Genomic DNA, 14596 nt, shown 5'->3' with positions numbered 1-14596 from the left:
TGAAATTTGGACATATTTCCTAAACAACACACTGGTCAAGATATAATAAAAAACACAAATTTAAGAAAATTGCTAACATGTTTTACATATATCTTCTAAAGAAGACTGAAAATTTTTCTTGGTATTCATAAAAATTATTTCTTTTTTGAAAGAAGAATAACTTTTTTTTCTGATTACAAAGATATGACATAAATAAGAAATTAAAAATGCGGGGGGGGGGGATAAAAAAATAAATTAAAAATAAGCCACCTCATCAAACCCAGGAGTAACACTGATATGTTTAAATCTTGCTGGATCCCTTCAGTAGGCCTCCTTTGATCTCACAGTCTGTCTTTTCACTTGCTGAGTACTCAGAATGTCAATTTGTGTGTCTGTGTGTGTGTGTGTGTGTGTGTGTACCCTACTATACCAGGAGGCACCAGTAGAGATTGGAGTGTGCCAGAGAGTGAGGTAGGTGTTGATCTTTCCCACCCCAATGCATTGTCCACATTGCTGTCCTGTAGTCCCTCTAATTGCAGCTGTTTTGGGACCATAGCCATGCTCACCCTAGCCCAACCCCTTGCACTTTCAGGCTTAAGGGTAGTCAAGGCTTCCTGATAGTTACTCTGAAAGTCCTGTTCACCGTTTAAGTCATTCTTTTATCAGACTCCTCTCATATCCTCAGTTTGTGTGCCATCTGTTCCTTGTCATGGCCCTGACCTGACTGGTATAGATGCTGTGATCAGTCTGCGTGAGCATATCTCTAAGGCAGGTAAGTAGAATTTACTCTCCAGGCAGGGAACAAGGAACTCCTGTACTTCCCTAGAGCTAGAGTGCCAGAGCTCCACTTCCAACTCTGACATTACTACCATATGACTTGAGCACATTGCATCACCTCTTCGGTTTTCCCATTTGGAAAAAGTGGATCGTAATGTCTGCTTTAGGGGACTGCTGGACAGTTCAAATGAGGATGTGTCTGTGAAGTTGTTAGAGCAGTGTCTGGCACTTGGCGAAAACGCTGAGAGACAGTGTAAAAGAGCAATTCCATTGTTCTTGGTTTGTAAAAAGATACTCCTCAGAGGATTCTCTGTAAAGGGAAAGGCCATTTGTAACAGATGAATGCTTTCCCATTTCACCTGTGTCAGAGTCTACATTTCAGAGAGCCATTATGGCTCCTGCTTTCCCCTGGGCTTTAGTAGTCTCTTGTGGATGTCTCTAACTGACAGAAGGTGGCAGTAGAGAGCCAGGCCTGCTGACGGGAGGTGGTTTGAGCTGATAGAAAGTCTACATAACTTTTGGAAGGGTGTTATGATTCGAAAGAAAATAATTTTCAGAGTCAGAAAAAAGAGAATAGATATTACTCATATCTCTAAGTATAATATAAGTTAGCATTTACTAGAGTTTTTGCATACTTTATTTACTTACTCACTCTACAAAGCAGGTGGTATTATCATTCCCATCTTAAGGAGAGATTCAGTACCTTGACTAATATTTCTTAGCTAATAGTGGTACTTGTAGGATTTGGATCCAGACAGTCTCTCTAGAAGCCCATACCTCAACTTCTGGGCTAAACTGTCTCCAGGGCTCTTGTCCTTGACAGACTAGAAGGTTGACATTTAGAGAGTATTTAAAAGTATTTTGTTTTATGTGCACATGGTAAAAACTTTTATACAGAAGTAGTGTGAAAGTATAAAGTACCCTTTTCATCCAAGTCTTTACTCTAGAGATGGTCATTCTCCTGATATATTCTTGTGGAAGTGTACTGACATTATAGGGAGAAGTGTGATTGGTCCTCATAGTTCATCTTAGCTCAACTTCTGTCTTGTTGACCTTGCTGTCTAGGCTGTCTGCACTAGGTTGGAGGCCTGTCTCTCAGCAGTTAAGTCACCACATTGCCATTCAGCCTTCTTTTTTCTTTGCTTTCAGCTTTACCCAGAAGAGTCTAAACTCCAGTCACCTCCTACTTTCTTTATTTAAACACATAGTGTCCATAGGGTTGAGTAAAAACCTCAGACTCATAATGCTCTTAGGTTTTTAAATGTAAGGCTCTGTATGCTTTAAATGTAAATCTCCGTATGATTGTCTTATATTCTGAATATCTCATTAGCTGATGAACAGAAGGACCTGTCATACCCAGGAATATTAGGAGAAGGTTACCTTACATGGTGTTCGATACTTGTCCCCAGTGCTCTTGTGACAAATGCAGTCCCTGTATTTTTTTTTAAAGAGAGAGAGAGAGAGAGAGAGAGAGAGAGAGAGAGAGAGAGAATTTCAATATTTATTTTTCAGTTCTTGGCGGACACAACATCTTTGTTTGTATGTGGTGCTGCTGAGGATTGAACCCAGGCCGCATGCATGCCAGGCGAGCGCGCTACAGCTTGAGCCAAATCCCCAGCCCCCAGTCCCTGTATTTTGATGCAAACCTGGGTGCCTGTGCTAAAAGAAAGGATTTTATAATACCAATGCAGACATGATCAGTTGTGAAAAATCATGTCTTTAATAGATGATTCTTGCTATAGCATGCTTGATTCTACATGGAGATTCCTAAATGACAAAAATATATTGGGACCAAACATGGCAGAAAAAGTGAAGGTACATTTACAATGTAATTTAAAAAAAATTGCCAGTCCACATTAGGTGTTAGTTAGTGTTTAGTTGGCTCTTCTTTAAGTGCATTATAGATTTATAGGGAAGCATGTTTTTTCAAAATATGATTTTTATACATAATCAGAGGTTGAATATGTTTTATTAATTGTAGTCTCTTAATGGTTTTGTTTATTGCCTTTGTATGCTCTGCACTGTTTTACTATGAAGAGCTAGTGATTCAAGGGGGTCATGCTTCAGTCTGTTATTTCTAAGGCAACCATAATGAGTTCAAAGTATATTGTATTGATTTTTGAGAGTTCTCCCACAAGAGCTATCATGAATTATTGGTCCTGTATTTTATTTTAGGATTTCACCTTCTTCATGTTTTGGAAGCATGTTTGATGGAAGTGCATGTGTCTCAGTAGTCAGGTGCATGGCCTAAGAAGGCATGCAGGAATTTATTAAGTTGATGTTTGGTGTTAATAGCTCAGGGACTATATCATAATATGCCTATTTATTCTAGGTTTAGGTGAAGGCAGTTTTGACTATTGTTTTGTAGCTAATACATGGTGGTGCTGAGATTGAGACCCACACATCCTGCCTAGAAGCCTGTGTACTCCACCTCTCCTCTCTTCTGATTCTTAAGGTACTTGGCCTTATTATGTTCCCTCCATCTCTTTGCTTAATCTCACCTGTATCTTTTGTCAGTAAGATCAGTGTGTATTGTTGAATCATTACTCACCTGGGAGAGCCTCATCTCTTAGGAGCTGAATAACCATAAGGAGAAAGTTGACCTCTGAGCATTTGTGAAATGGAGATGATAATCTCTGCCCCCCACTGCCTTACTAGTAGATGTCCTGACCAGCTGGTTTTATTCATTCTTTGAAACCTAGGGTTGCCTGTCACCTTGTAGGCACTTCCAAAATGCTAATTTCAGTGCTCTTCTAGAAGCAGCACTTTGGTTTAGAGTTAGATGTCTCGTGGGATGGTCTGAATAGGTGACTACTTGGGTATATCAGGACTCTAAGATAAATATGGTGAAATAATCACTTGTTATAACCCTTACTCTTATTCTTTGTTTTAACACCTCTTTGGGTTCCTGGAGTGAAGGGAGAAGGATTTCTACTTCTTTGTGGATCGTACGCATTGTGCAGTGTGGGATAAGAGCTGGTTACACTTAAGTGAGTGGAAAGGAAGACTTGGTGAAAATTGAACTGAGGTTAACATGATGATTGTTATGATAAGAAAAAGAGTGGAAGGACCTCAGGAATGGAGAACAGTTTAGCAGGAGTTAAGGTACATGGACAGGAAATCATGAGGTGAGTTTGTGGGACAATGAATCAGTCCATTTAATGGGCATTACCAGAGTGCAGTGAGAGATGGTGTGGGAAGGTAATGCGAATGAGATTGCAGTGGGTTCTACATACCTGGTAAGAGGGTTTGGATGTTATCTTTAAGAGGTTGTGATTGGCTAAATATTTTGAGCAAAGAGGAACCAGGATGAATTCTGCATTTTAGGTTGGATTTGGACCAGAAGTAACTAGAGGTGGGATAACCAGGTGAACTTTCAAGAGAATTGGTACATTCAGAATTAAAGAGTAGAAGAGAGAACTCTGGCCATATTGCAGAAGGTTAATTTTGGAGAATGTCCTAAGTCATGAAGTTCCTATGAAATGTACGTTAAAAAAAATTAGAAGGAGAAAGGGAAGTATAAAAATAGTACTGTTATACCTGTTGAAAATAGAAAGTTGCATGCATATCCTGGGCTGTAACACTTGTTATTTTTGGCTTTCTCTTAAGTATTATGGCATAGATAGTCTGCTGTCCAAACCTACATTCTGAAGATCTCAGGACAGGGAGTCTGAGCTTAGGGCATCTGAGGAGGTGTCAGTGGCCTAGCTGCTGCCTCACTAACAGAATTAAAAAGAAGGTTTTGTGAAAGTTGAACTGAATCCTCAGAGCCTAGTGCTTCAGAACTAGGAATGAGGAAAAGTATTTATAAAATTCTTTTTCATTTCTTTCCAAGGCCTACTTTCTATGTGTTTTTTTCTTTTTTCAACGAAGATCTTGCAGCTTGGTGTCTATTCCCATCTCCCTAGTGATTGCCAAATCTAATAGATACTTTTATGTCCTCTGCTTACTTGTCCATTCTGCCACTTGTGACACTATCTCCACGTCTCTGTTTCTGAAACTCTCTTCCTTTACATTCTATGGTGGGGTTTAGCAAACTGCAGCCCCAAAGGTCACATCTGGCCCTCTACCTGTTTTTATAAGTAAAATTTGATTGGAACACAGCTACAGTTATTCATTTATATATTATCTATGACTGGGTTTACAGTGCACAGCAGAGTTAAGAAGTTGTGACATAGACCTATGGCCTGCAAATTATTTATATATATATATATATAAAATTTATATAATAATAATTAAATAATTATTAATTTAAAATTAAAATTATTACTCTTGGACCTTCACAGGAAAAAACTGCTGATTCCTATTCTATAACCTCACTCTCCTTTGGTTTTCTTGCTGTGTTGAGTCCTAGAGCTGGGAGCCAGTTCTAATGTAAGATTGTGAAAGCTCAGATTAAAAATTGACTTGAAGTACTAGGGCTGGGATTGTGGCTCAGCGGTAGAGCGTTCCCCTAGCACTGGCAGGACCCAGGTTCGATTCTCAGCACCACATAAAAATAAAGGCATTGTGTTGTGTCCATATACACCTAAAAAAAAAAAAAAAACTGACTTGAAGTACTGAAGGAGCACTACTCTTTTCCTTGCCAGTTGGTTCAAGTAATAGTGCCTGATATTTATTCATATAAAAAAGAAAAACTAGGGCTGGGGTTGTAGCTCAGTGGTGGAGCACTTGCCTAGCAGATGTGAGGCACTGGGTTCAATCCTCAACACACATAAAAATAAACAAATAAAATAAAGGTATTATGTCCTTCTGCAGCTAAAAAAAATTGAAAAAAAGAAAGAAAAAAGTATCATAGTAAATATAAAGATCATAAAAGGCACCTTGCTGGGGAGTTTATTAGCATTATCTAATTTCATTTCCAGGACCAGTTCTGTTTTGCAGATGAAAATATTAAAGCAAAGTTGGGCAGTGCTCTTGACCACACAACTAAGATAGCCCTGTGGCCCTTGCTCCTAACCACCACTCCAGCCTGCCTTCAGAGGACACCATTGTCTTAGAGCAAATATAGTATGTGGGACTGGGTCAGTTTTCCAAGGTTAGTTTGCAGTTTTGGAGTACAAAGTCACATTAGAAAACTAGAAATACAGGAGAAAAAGGGTTTTTATCCTTTCCTTTCCTGAGTTTTAACTTTGTGATAATTTACAGTGGGTCTAGGATCTTTCTTTATTAGTGGGCATGGCCAAGGGTGGGACCAGCTTGTGCACAGGAAGCTCATTGAGCCAGTATGTTGAACCTGTGCATCATCATCATGCCACACTGATTCTTCACCTTTGCAGGTGGGTGGCAGAAGCATTCTACATAGTGTTATGAATATGTGTGTGGTGAGTGTGTGTGTGTGTGTGTGTGTGTGTGTGTAATGAAGTAATGCATGTGATGATGGTGCTAAGGCATAGGGAGAACTTCAGGGGTAACAACAAATGAATGAAATCAAGCAAAAAATGCCATATGTGTTTTAGGAAAATGCTTGAATTCACCAAGTAGCAGAAGCAGTAGACCAGGAAGGGCATTCCAAAGAAGTGAAGCCAGGGGCAACAATAGGTGACTCTATGGTTGAATGGAGAAATTAGCAATCTTGTGGGCAGGAGGTCCAACAGCCAACATCCCAAATAGGACGTCAGGACCCCCATCCGCCTATGAAGGGCCATTTCAGAGTCTTGAGTGACCTAAGACTCCAAAGGCTATTCTTTTTCTTGCTTAAGCAGAGCTCTCTTTGAACTGGCAGCCATGCAAGGATATACTTATATCATTTTGTTTTTCCCTAATGTTGCCACCTTGATCTGAATCTATATGCCTTGGAGTTATTAAAGTATGGGATGTCATGCCAGGATTGATCCATTTGCAGATAATACACTCATCTTTCAGGATTCCTTTGGCCTAGAATTCTATTAAAATTCAAGCATGAAGGATAAGTTGGAAAAAATTATGGCCTACAAGGAAATTTGCTGTCCAGGAGGGTAGACAAAGACATATACAACCAGCTGTAGGACAAGGTAGACTTCAGAGCTGTAATTGTAGTACAGGGAGTAACAAGAATAGAGGGAACAAGATTAATTATAACTTGAGGGAACTAGAATTTTGTTTTCTTACCTTTCTGTTTCTTTTCTTTATTCTCTCTTTTTTTTTTTCCAAGAGCTTAAATGTGGCTGCTCCAAAAATTTGCCCTTTTTTTCTTATGTATTGAGTTAACTGGAAATCTTAACCATTCTGTTGGCTTCCCTTTTGCTCTGCCTTTAAAAAAATGTGTTAAATAGCATATGAGATCTACCCTTCTAAAAATTTTAATTGCATAATAAAGTTGTATTAATTATAAATGTAATGTTATAGAGCAGATTTCTAGAGTATTTTCTTTTTGTATGACTAAAACTCTGTACCTATTGAACAGTAGCTCCCCATTTCCATCTTCTTCCAGCCTCTGGCAACTGACATTCTACTTTCTGTTTCTAAAAGTTTGATTATTCCAAATACTTCATAGAATTAGAATCATATTGTATTTGTTATTTATTTATTTATTTTGGTGCTGGGGATTAAACCTCATGTATGCTAGACAGGCACTCTACCCCTGAGCCACATCCCTAGCTCCAATGCATGTCTTTTTGTGTCTTACTTCTTTCACTTACTGTAATATCCTCAGAGTTCATTCATGTTGTCCCATATTGCAGAATTTCCATCTTTTTCATAGCTAAATAATATTTCATTGTATGTATGTACCACAGTTTATTTATCCATTTATGCCACAATGGACACATAGGCTATTTCTACTTATTAAATATCGTGAATAATGTTGCAATGAGGATGGAAGAACAGAAGTCTTCCAGAGACTCTGATTTCAATTATTTGGATGAATATTCAGAAGTGGAATAACTGGATAATATGGTAGTTCTGTTTTAAAATTTTTAAATATATTTTTAGTTATAGATGGACACAGTATCTATCTATCTATCTATCTATTGTGGTGTTGAGGATCAAACCCGGGGCTTTACATGTGTGAGGCAAGTGCTCTATCACTAGCTACAACCCCAGCCCTCTGTTTTTAATTTTCAAAGGAACTTATATACTGTTTTCCATTGCAGCTCTTCCATTTTATACTTCTGCTAATAGTGCACAAGGGAACTGCACACTCATTTCTTCTGCTGCTCTTCAGCCTGATTCTTCTGTCCTAGCAAGTAAACTGCCTTCCACTCTCTTCTCATCACTCTGCACCTGCCACCTTTCTTTCGGTTCTGAAACATGTTCAGTTATGACTTTGACATGTCCTTAAAAGTCCAGGTCAGGTTAACATTCTCCATGCCTCCTTCCCTGACCACCTAGCTAGAATTACTTTTCTTCTGCTGAAGACCCATTGTGTCTATTGCTTTTGGGACAACTGGCAGAGATTGTTGCTTTACACTGGAATGGATTTTACATGTGTATGTTTTATGTTAACTGAACTGCCATCTCCTTAAGAGCAGAGATTGTGTGCCCCCACCTGTCAGTCCCTCAGAGTATTTTACAAAACAACTTTCCATATTGAAAAGAGGCCAGGAGTCCTAGGAAGGTGTGTGAGTGTGTGTTCTAGGTTTAGAAGACAGGAGCTGAACTTTAATCCTGAGTAGGCTCTGCTAACAGACAAAGCACAGGTCAGTGTCAATCCTAAGAGAAAATGAGCTGGACAGGAACACAGATCAGTGACCAGGGCCCTTTAGTAAGTGGGGATTAGAATGGACAGGCAGGTTTACATAGGAAGGTCATGACTGTAACCTGAGATCTGCTCTGCTGGATTTTGGCAAGCAGGGTTGACAGGTGTTTGCTGGGAGCCAGAGAGAAGCTGTGTTAACCTCACAGTTCTGCAGGAAGTCAGAACAGCTGCTGAAAGCAGGGGCCGACCTAGCTGGCAGTCTGACCATCTCCAGTAATATCCTGTTCTGGAGAGTTCTTGCCTTCCAACCCAGTGTAAGGCAACAAAGTTGTCTGAGTGGTTAATCCATGACTAATCTGTAGGTCATCTAGAAGCCCCCACAAAAGCTTTTAGGAGGCCAAGGTCCAATACAGGAAGGCCTCAGGGGAAAGCATTGGGCTAGACACCTCACTTGGCTCTTGCACTAGTCCTTGTCTTTGTCCTTGTCCTCTCTGCCAGAGGTTCATAATATCCACAGAGGTCTTCCACCTAGTGACCATTATTATCTATTTTCATAGACTCCCACTCTGAGAACCTGCCCTTTACCCTGAGCTCCAGCAGCCTGCTGTATCCTGATGATGCCATGCCAATTTCTGGTCCCTGTGTTACCTGGGAAGATTCCTGCCAGGTGACTGGTTATGGGACCTCATTTTGTACTTATGCAATGTCCCAGAGTAGGCCAAAACCTGCCTCATGTGCATCTGGGGAAGCTTGAGAACCTGGCCTCACCTCTCCAGGGGGATGGGAAGTGAAGAGAGGTAGGTTGTCTGAGCTGCATGGTACCTCTCCTGCTCGCTGTCCTTTTCAGCTTCTCCCTCACCCTTTCCCACTCCTCCAGCTGTTATTATCCTGGGGCAATGGTTCCTAAACCTGACAGATATGTAGAATTATCTGTATGTTAGAAAAAAGGAAGAAGTTCTTAGGCTGTATCCTCAGAGAGTCTCTTTAGGGCATGGGAATCTGGCATTTTTACATAAGATATACATGAAAGAACTGCGGAAGGATGGATGAAAGACTTACTGAGTTGCTGAGTAATTATTTCTTTCTTTGTCCAGCTCTTCCCCCTGCTCCCCGGACTTTCTACAGTGATCATATATTTCTTTTGGAATCAGAGAAAGAATAGATGTCATTAAAAATAAAAATCAGGGGCTGAGGTTGTGGCTTAGCAGTAGAGTGCTCGCCTAGTACGTGCAAGGCCCTGGGTTTGATCCTCAGCACCACATAAAACTAAATAAATAAAATAAAGGTATTGTGTCCAACTACAACTAAAAAAAAAAAAAAAAAGGAAAGAAAGAAAGAAAACCAGGGGCTTGTGTTGTGGCTCAGTGGTAGAGCATTAGCCTTGCAAATGTGAGGCACTGGGTTCGCTCTTCAGTACCACATACAAATAAATAAATAAAATAAAGCTATTGTGTCCATCTACAACTTAAAAAAAAAAAAAGAAAACCACATTTCATTCCAAAGTGATCTTGCAGAAACTGCTAATCCTCTCAAATTTATTCCTTTTTTCCACAGGGGGACTTGATCTCATCTTCATGCCAGGTCTTGGGTTTGACAAACATGGCAACCGGCTGGGGAGGGGCAAAGGCTATTATGACACCTACCTGAAGCGCTGTCTGCAGTGTCAGGAAGTGAAACCCTACACCTTGGCCTTGGCTTTCAAAGAGCAGATTTGCCTGCAGGTCCCAGTGGATGAACATGACATGAAGGTAGATGAAGTTCTTTACGAAGACTCTTCACCATCTTAAGACCAGATGACTACAGCCAAATAATCAGTGTTTTGTATCAGAGTTAGGAATATATGTATATTTTTTCCTGTGTCAAAAATTAATTGAAATTTCACATTAAATTGAATATGGACTCGGATAATTTTTAGTGTAAATATGAAATACCTAATATTAAATTGTCTTTTGAAATCAATATAAATGTGAATACTAGAATATTGATTAAAATGGAGGCTATCACCATATGATTTTCAACATAATTTCCTGGTGTTAATGTGACAAGTTGATCTCTCGGTTTTGCAGTTTAAGTTAAATATTTATGAGGAACTGTGTTCTAACTCAGAGTGTGAGAGGAAGGTAAACACATGGTGGGTGGACACTGTATTTCATTTTGGCCTGTCATGGGCCTGGCCAGACATTCAGAGACTTGGAGCTTATTAATTGATTTGTCGGTGTTTGTTTTAGGTACCAAATTTCCTGATAATATTGTACTTCTTCATCATGATTTCATTTACTCACCCTGAAATCTGATGTTTGGCACTTTGTAGTTGTTGGTGGTTAATGTATGAAAATTTTTGATGATTTAAATATTTTCATTTAACTGATTGGTCTCTCTCCCTGTTTTGTGTGTCACTTTAAGATCTGATATAAGTTAGGAATTGTGTCTGTTTGCTCATGGGTTCTGTTTTGGAAAATGAAAGTTGCTGTGAGCTGAAGGTTGGCAGATGGCCTCACAGCTAGACCGTGGTAATTTTGTTGGTGGGGGAGGATTTGGTTATCACCAGAAAACCCAGGAGTCTTCCTGGACTCCACTCTCCTCTCATTTCCTACCTCCTGCCTGTCACCAGCTCCTGTTGATCTTGCCTCCAAAAATGCATCTTACATCTGCTCTCCTCTCCATTGTCCTGCTGCTGCTTTTGTCCAGCCCCTCAGCATTTCTAAGTGGAATTAGGCAAGCGTCTCATACCTGGCTTCTTTTCCTCCAATGTCTTTCAGAGTGGTCTTATAAAACACAACTCTGATCATGAAGCACTTCTGATTGGAGTATTTGGGGGACTCTTCAGAGCCCTCTGGGTTTTGGTCTGATGTCTTCTATTGTGTACAACATCCCTTAGGAGAGGCTACCACCTTCCTTTTTCTAGCCTCTTGTCTTTACACCCCATATTCTCCTTCTATGCCACATATTGAGCATTACAGGCTGCTTCTGTCCTTTGCACTGAGTGAACCCTTTTGGCTGAAACACTCATTTTGTGCATCTGGACAACTGCTATGCCTCCTCAGGACTGTGCTCCTGCTTTGCCTCTTCTGTGAAGTCTTCCTCTGCTTTCCCAGGCAGGTTTATGTTCCATTCCTTGTTTGAACAACTCTGGCTATTCATCTTCTTGTCCTCTATAGCACTTATTAGTTTACATACTTCACAGAACTGTGAGTGCCAAAGACTTCATACTTCATAGACAATGAGACATAGAATGGGTGTTTGAAAATATTTTCAATGAGTTAATTGAATATATTTAGATGTATTTCACTTAAAACATAGATCTACCATTCTTTGGATTCATGATTCATGATTTGGATTCATATGTGATTTATTATTTCATGCACAAAAGTAGGAAAAATCCCACAACTTTAAAATGTCAATGGGCTAAAGATGGATCTGTACAGTTTAAGATGTACAATGCAAAATGGGAGAGAAATGTAATTCCTACAAGCTATAAAGTCATATTGTTATACTGGTTAAAAACCTTAAATGTTACTTCAACTGTAAGTTTAAGGTGAATATTAATATGACTGATGTGACTATTGGTCTGAAATTCCCAAGTTACTGCAGATCAGGTAAGTTTTGTCCAATCAACTCAGTCCATGTTATTCTTCTACCAAAAGACGGTGTTTAAAACCACTCAGCCATCTTCTTAAGTACAGGTAGAACAGGTAGTCAACTGGCCAGAAGAAGCAGGGTGCTGAAATTCAAGAAAGCCAGGAGGCTTCAGGGTCTCCTATTTATAAAGAGAACCATTTCCTAGTAACTAGTAATGCACATAGTGGTTTTTATGCAGAGGGTATTAGAAGGGAGAATCCTTTCCTCCCATGATGCAGGTAATAAGGACACTGTCACCTGATTAGGACATAAACAGAGGATGAGAACAAGACCTTTGACTCTAGGAGGTACAGGTCAACAAGAAGCAAGAATGATGAGGCTTTCAGGAAAGGGACAATCCAGGTAGAAGGGAGAGAAATAGCAACTAGGACTGAACAGAAATAATTCTTAGTCTTGGGAATTGGAAACATCTCAGCCCCAAATAAGTTTGTGGTATATATTCTGCAGAGTTGTGCTTACTTAGAAAGTGAACTATATGAAGTTGTGGATAAGAACAATATATGCGGGGCTGGGGTTGTGGCTCAGCAGTAGAGCACTTGCCTCGCACTTGCAAGGCCCTGGGTTCCATCCTCAGAACCACATAAAAATAAATAAATAAATAAAATAAAGTAATTGTGTCCATCTACAACTGCAAAAAATAAATATTAAAAAAATAACAATACATGTTTAATCACAATGGCCTTCTAAGAGATTGATAAATATGTTGAGGCATGGATGGCTTATTGCAGAAGCTTAGTTCCTGGCCTCAGTTGTTTTGTTTTTCTTTTAGAAATCATTGAATTCAGTTACTCTCATTGCATTTTTAAAATATTTTTTTAGTTGTCAATGGATCTTTATTTATTCATATGCAGTGCTGAGAATTGAAACCCGTGCCTCACACATGCTGGGCAAGTGCTCTACCACTGAGCCACAACCCCAGTTGCTCTCATTGCATTTTAATCTTTTTTTTTTTTTTGTGGTCTGGGGATTGAACCCAGGGGTGCTTAACCATTGAGTCATATCCCCAACTGTTTTTAGTATTTTATTTAGAGATAGGGCCTTGCTAAGTTGTTCAAGCTGGCTTCAAACTTGCAATCCTTCTGCCTCAGCTTCTTCTAGTGCTGGGATTACAGGCATGGGGCACTGTGCCTGGCTAATCATATATTTATATACTTTCTCCACTAGACTACAGCTCCTTAAAGACACCTTCCCTGCCAAATTTGTATTTTGCTTCAGAACCTACCTCAGACCTCAGCACAATGTAAATACCCAATAAATTCTTTATTTTTTGTGGTACTGGGCATTGAACCCCATTGCAGGGTGCATTACTACTGAGCTACATCTCAAATCTTGATTTTTTATTTTGATACAGGATCTAAGTTTTAGAGGCTGGCCTTGAACTTGTGATCTTCCTGCCTCAGCTTTTTACATTGCTGGGATTATAGGCATATGCCACCATGCCTGGCCCCAGTAAATTCAATGAAAGAATGAACCAGTTTGAATGTTGCCCTCCATAAAAACACAGGTTTTTTTTTTTCCTTCAGTCTCTGTGGGCACCAGTCCTAAATATATGTTTTCTTCTATGCTTAAAAATAAATAACAGATTCTTCTAAATAATAATGTGCATGTTATAAAACACACAAGAAGGATGAGATAAAGTTGAAATAGGATATATTAGATATAATTTATATTCATTTTTAAGAACAACATGATTTAAAAACTTATTTTTTATTTATTCCTTCTTTCTTCCCTTCCTCATTTCTCTCTCTTTCTTGCCTGCCTGCCTCCCTCCCTTCCTTCCTTCTTAGGGCCTTGTGCATGCTAGGCAAGTAATCTACCACTGAGCCACACATCCAATCCCCAAATTCTTTTTTTTTTTTTTTTGGTACTAGGTATTGAACCCAGGGGCACTTATCCATTGAGCCACATCTTCAGCCCTTTTTTGATTTTATTTAGAGACAGGGTCTTGCCGAGTTGCTGAGGCTGGCTTTAATTTGGGATTCTTCTCACTTAGCCTCCCAAGCCACTGGGATTACAGGCGTGTGCCACCGTGCCTGGCTCATTATTATTATTATTATTTTTTTTTTTATTGGTTGTTCAAAACATTACAAAGCTCTTGACATATCATATTTCATACATTTGATTCAGGTGGGTTTTGAACTCCCAATTTTACCCCAAATACAGATTGCAGAATCACGTCGGTTACACATCTACATTTTTACATAATGCCCTATTAGTAACTGTTGTATTCTGCTACCTTTCCTATCCTCTACTATCTCCCCTCCCCTCCCCTCCCATCTTCTCTCTCTACACCATCTACTGTAATTCATTTCTCTCCTTATTTATTTTCCCATTCCCCTCACAACCTCTTATATGTAATTTTGTATAACAATGAGGATCTCCCTCCATTACCATGCAATTTCCCTTTTCTCTCCCTTTCCCTCCCACCTCATGTATCTGTTTAATGTTAATCTTTTCTTCCTGCTCTTCCTCCCTGCTTTGTTCTTAGTTGCTCTCATTATATCAAAGAAGACATTTGGTATTTGTTTTTTAGGGATTGGCTAGCTTCACTAAGCATAATCTGCTCTAGTGCCACCCATTTCC

At 39.5% G+C, this 14596-nt stretch overlaps 1 protein-coding gene across 1 annotated transcript in view; it reads left to right on the top strand.

Annotated features, from left to right (window-relative positions):
* Mthfs (methenyltetrahydrofolate synthetase) overlaps positions 1-10742 on the top strand; it is a 60395-nt gene extending 49653 nt beyond the window's left edge. Inside the window, exon 3 of the mRNA XM_046428837.2 lies at positions 9929-10742. Within this exon, the coding sequence (XP_046284793.1) occupies positions 9929-10161 (233 nt within the window). The 3' untranslated portion in view covers positions 10162-10742. The remainder of the gene's footprint in view (positions 1-9928) is intronic.
* The last annotated feature ends 3854 nt before the right edge of the window (positions 10743-14596 follow it).

Source organism: Marmota monax, unplaced genomic scaffold (genome assembly GCF_021218885.2).
Source record: "Marmota monax isolate L192 unplaced genomic scaffold, Marmota_monax_Labrador192_F-V1.1 WCK01_AAM20220418_F8-fsc00179, whole genome shotgun sequence".
NCBI classification, from domain to species: domain Eukaryota; kingdom Metazoa; phylum Chordata; class Mammalia; order Rodentia; family Sciuridae; genus Marmota; species Marmota monax.
Note: the sequence above shows the minus strand (reverse complement) of the source record. Positions and strands in the feature narration are given on the sequence as shown.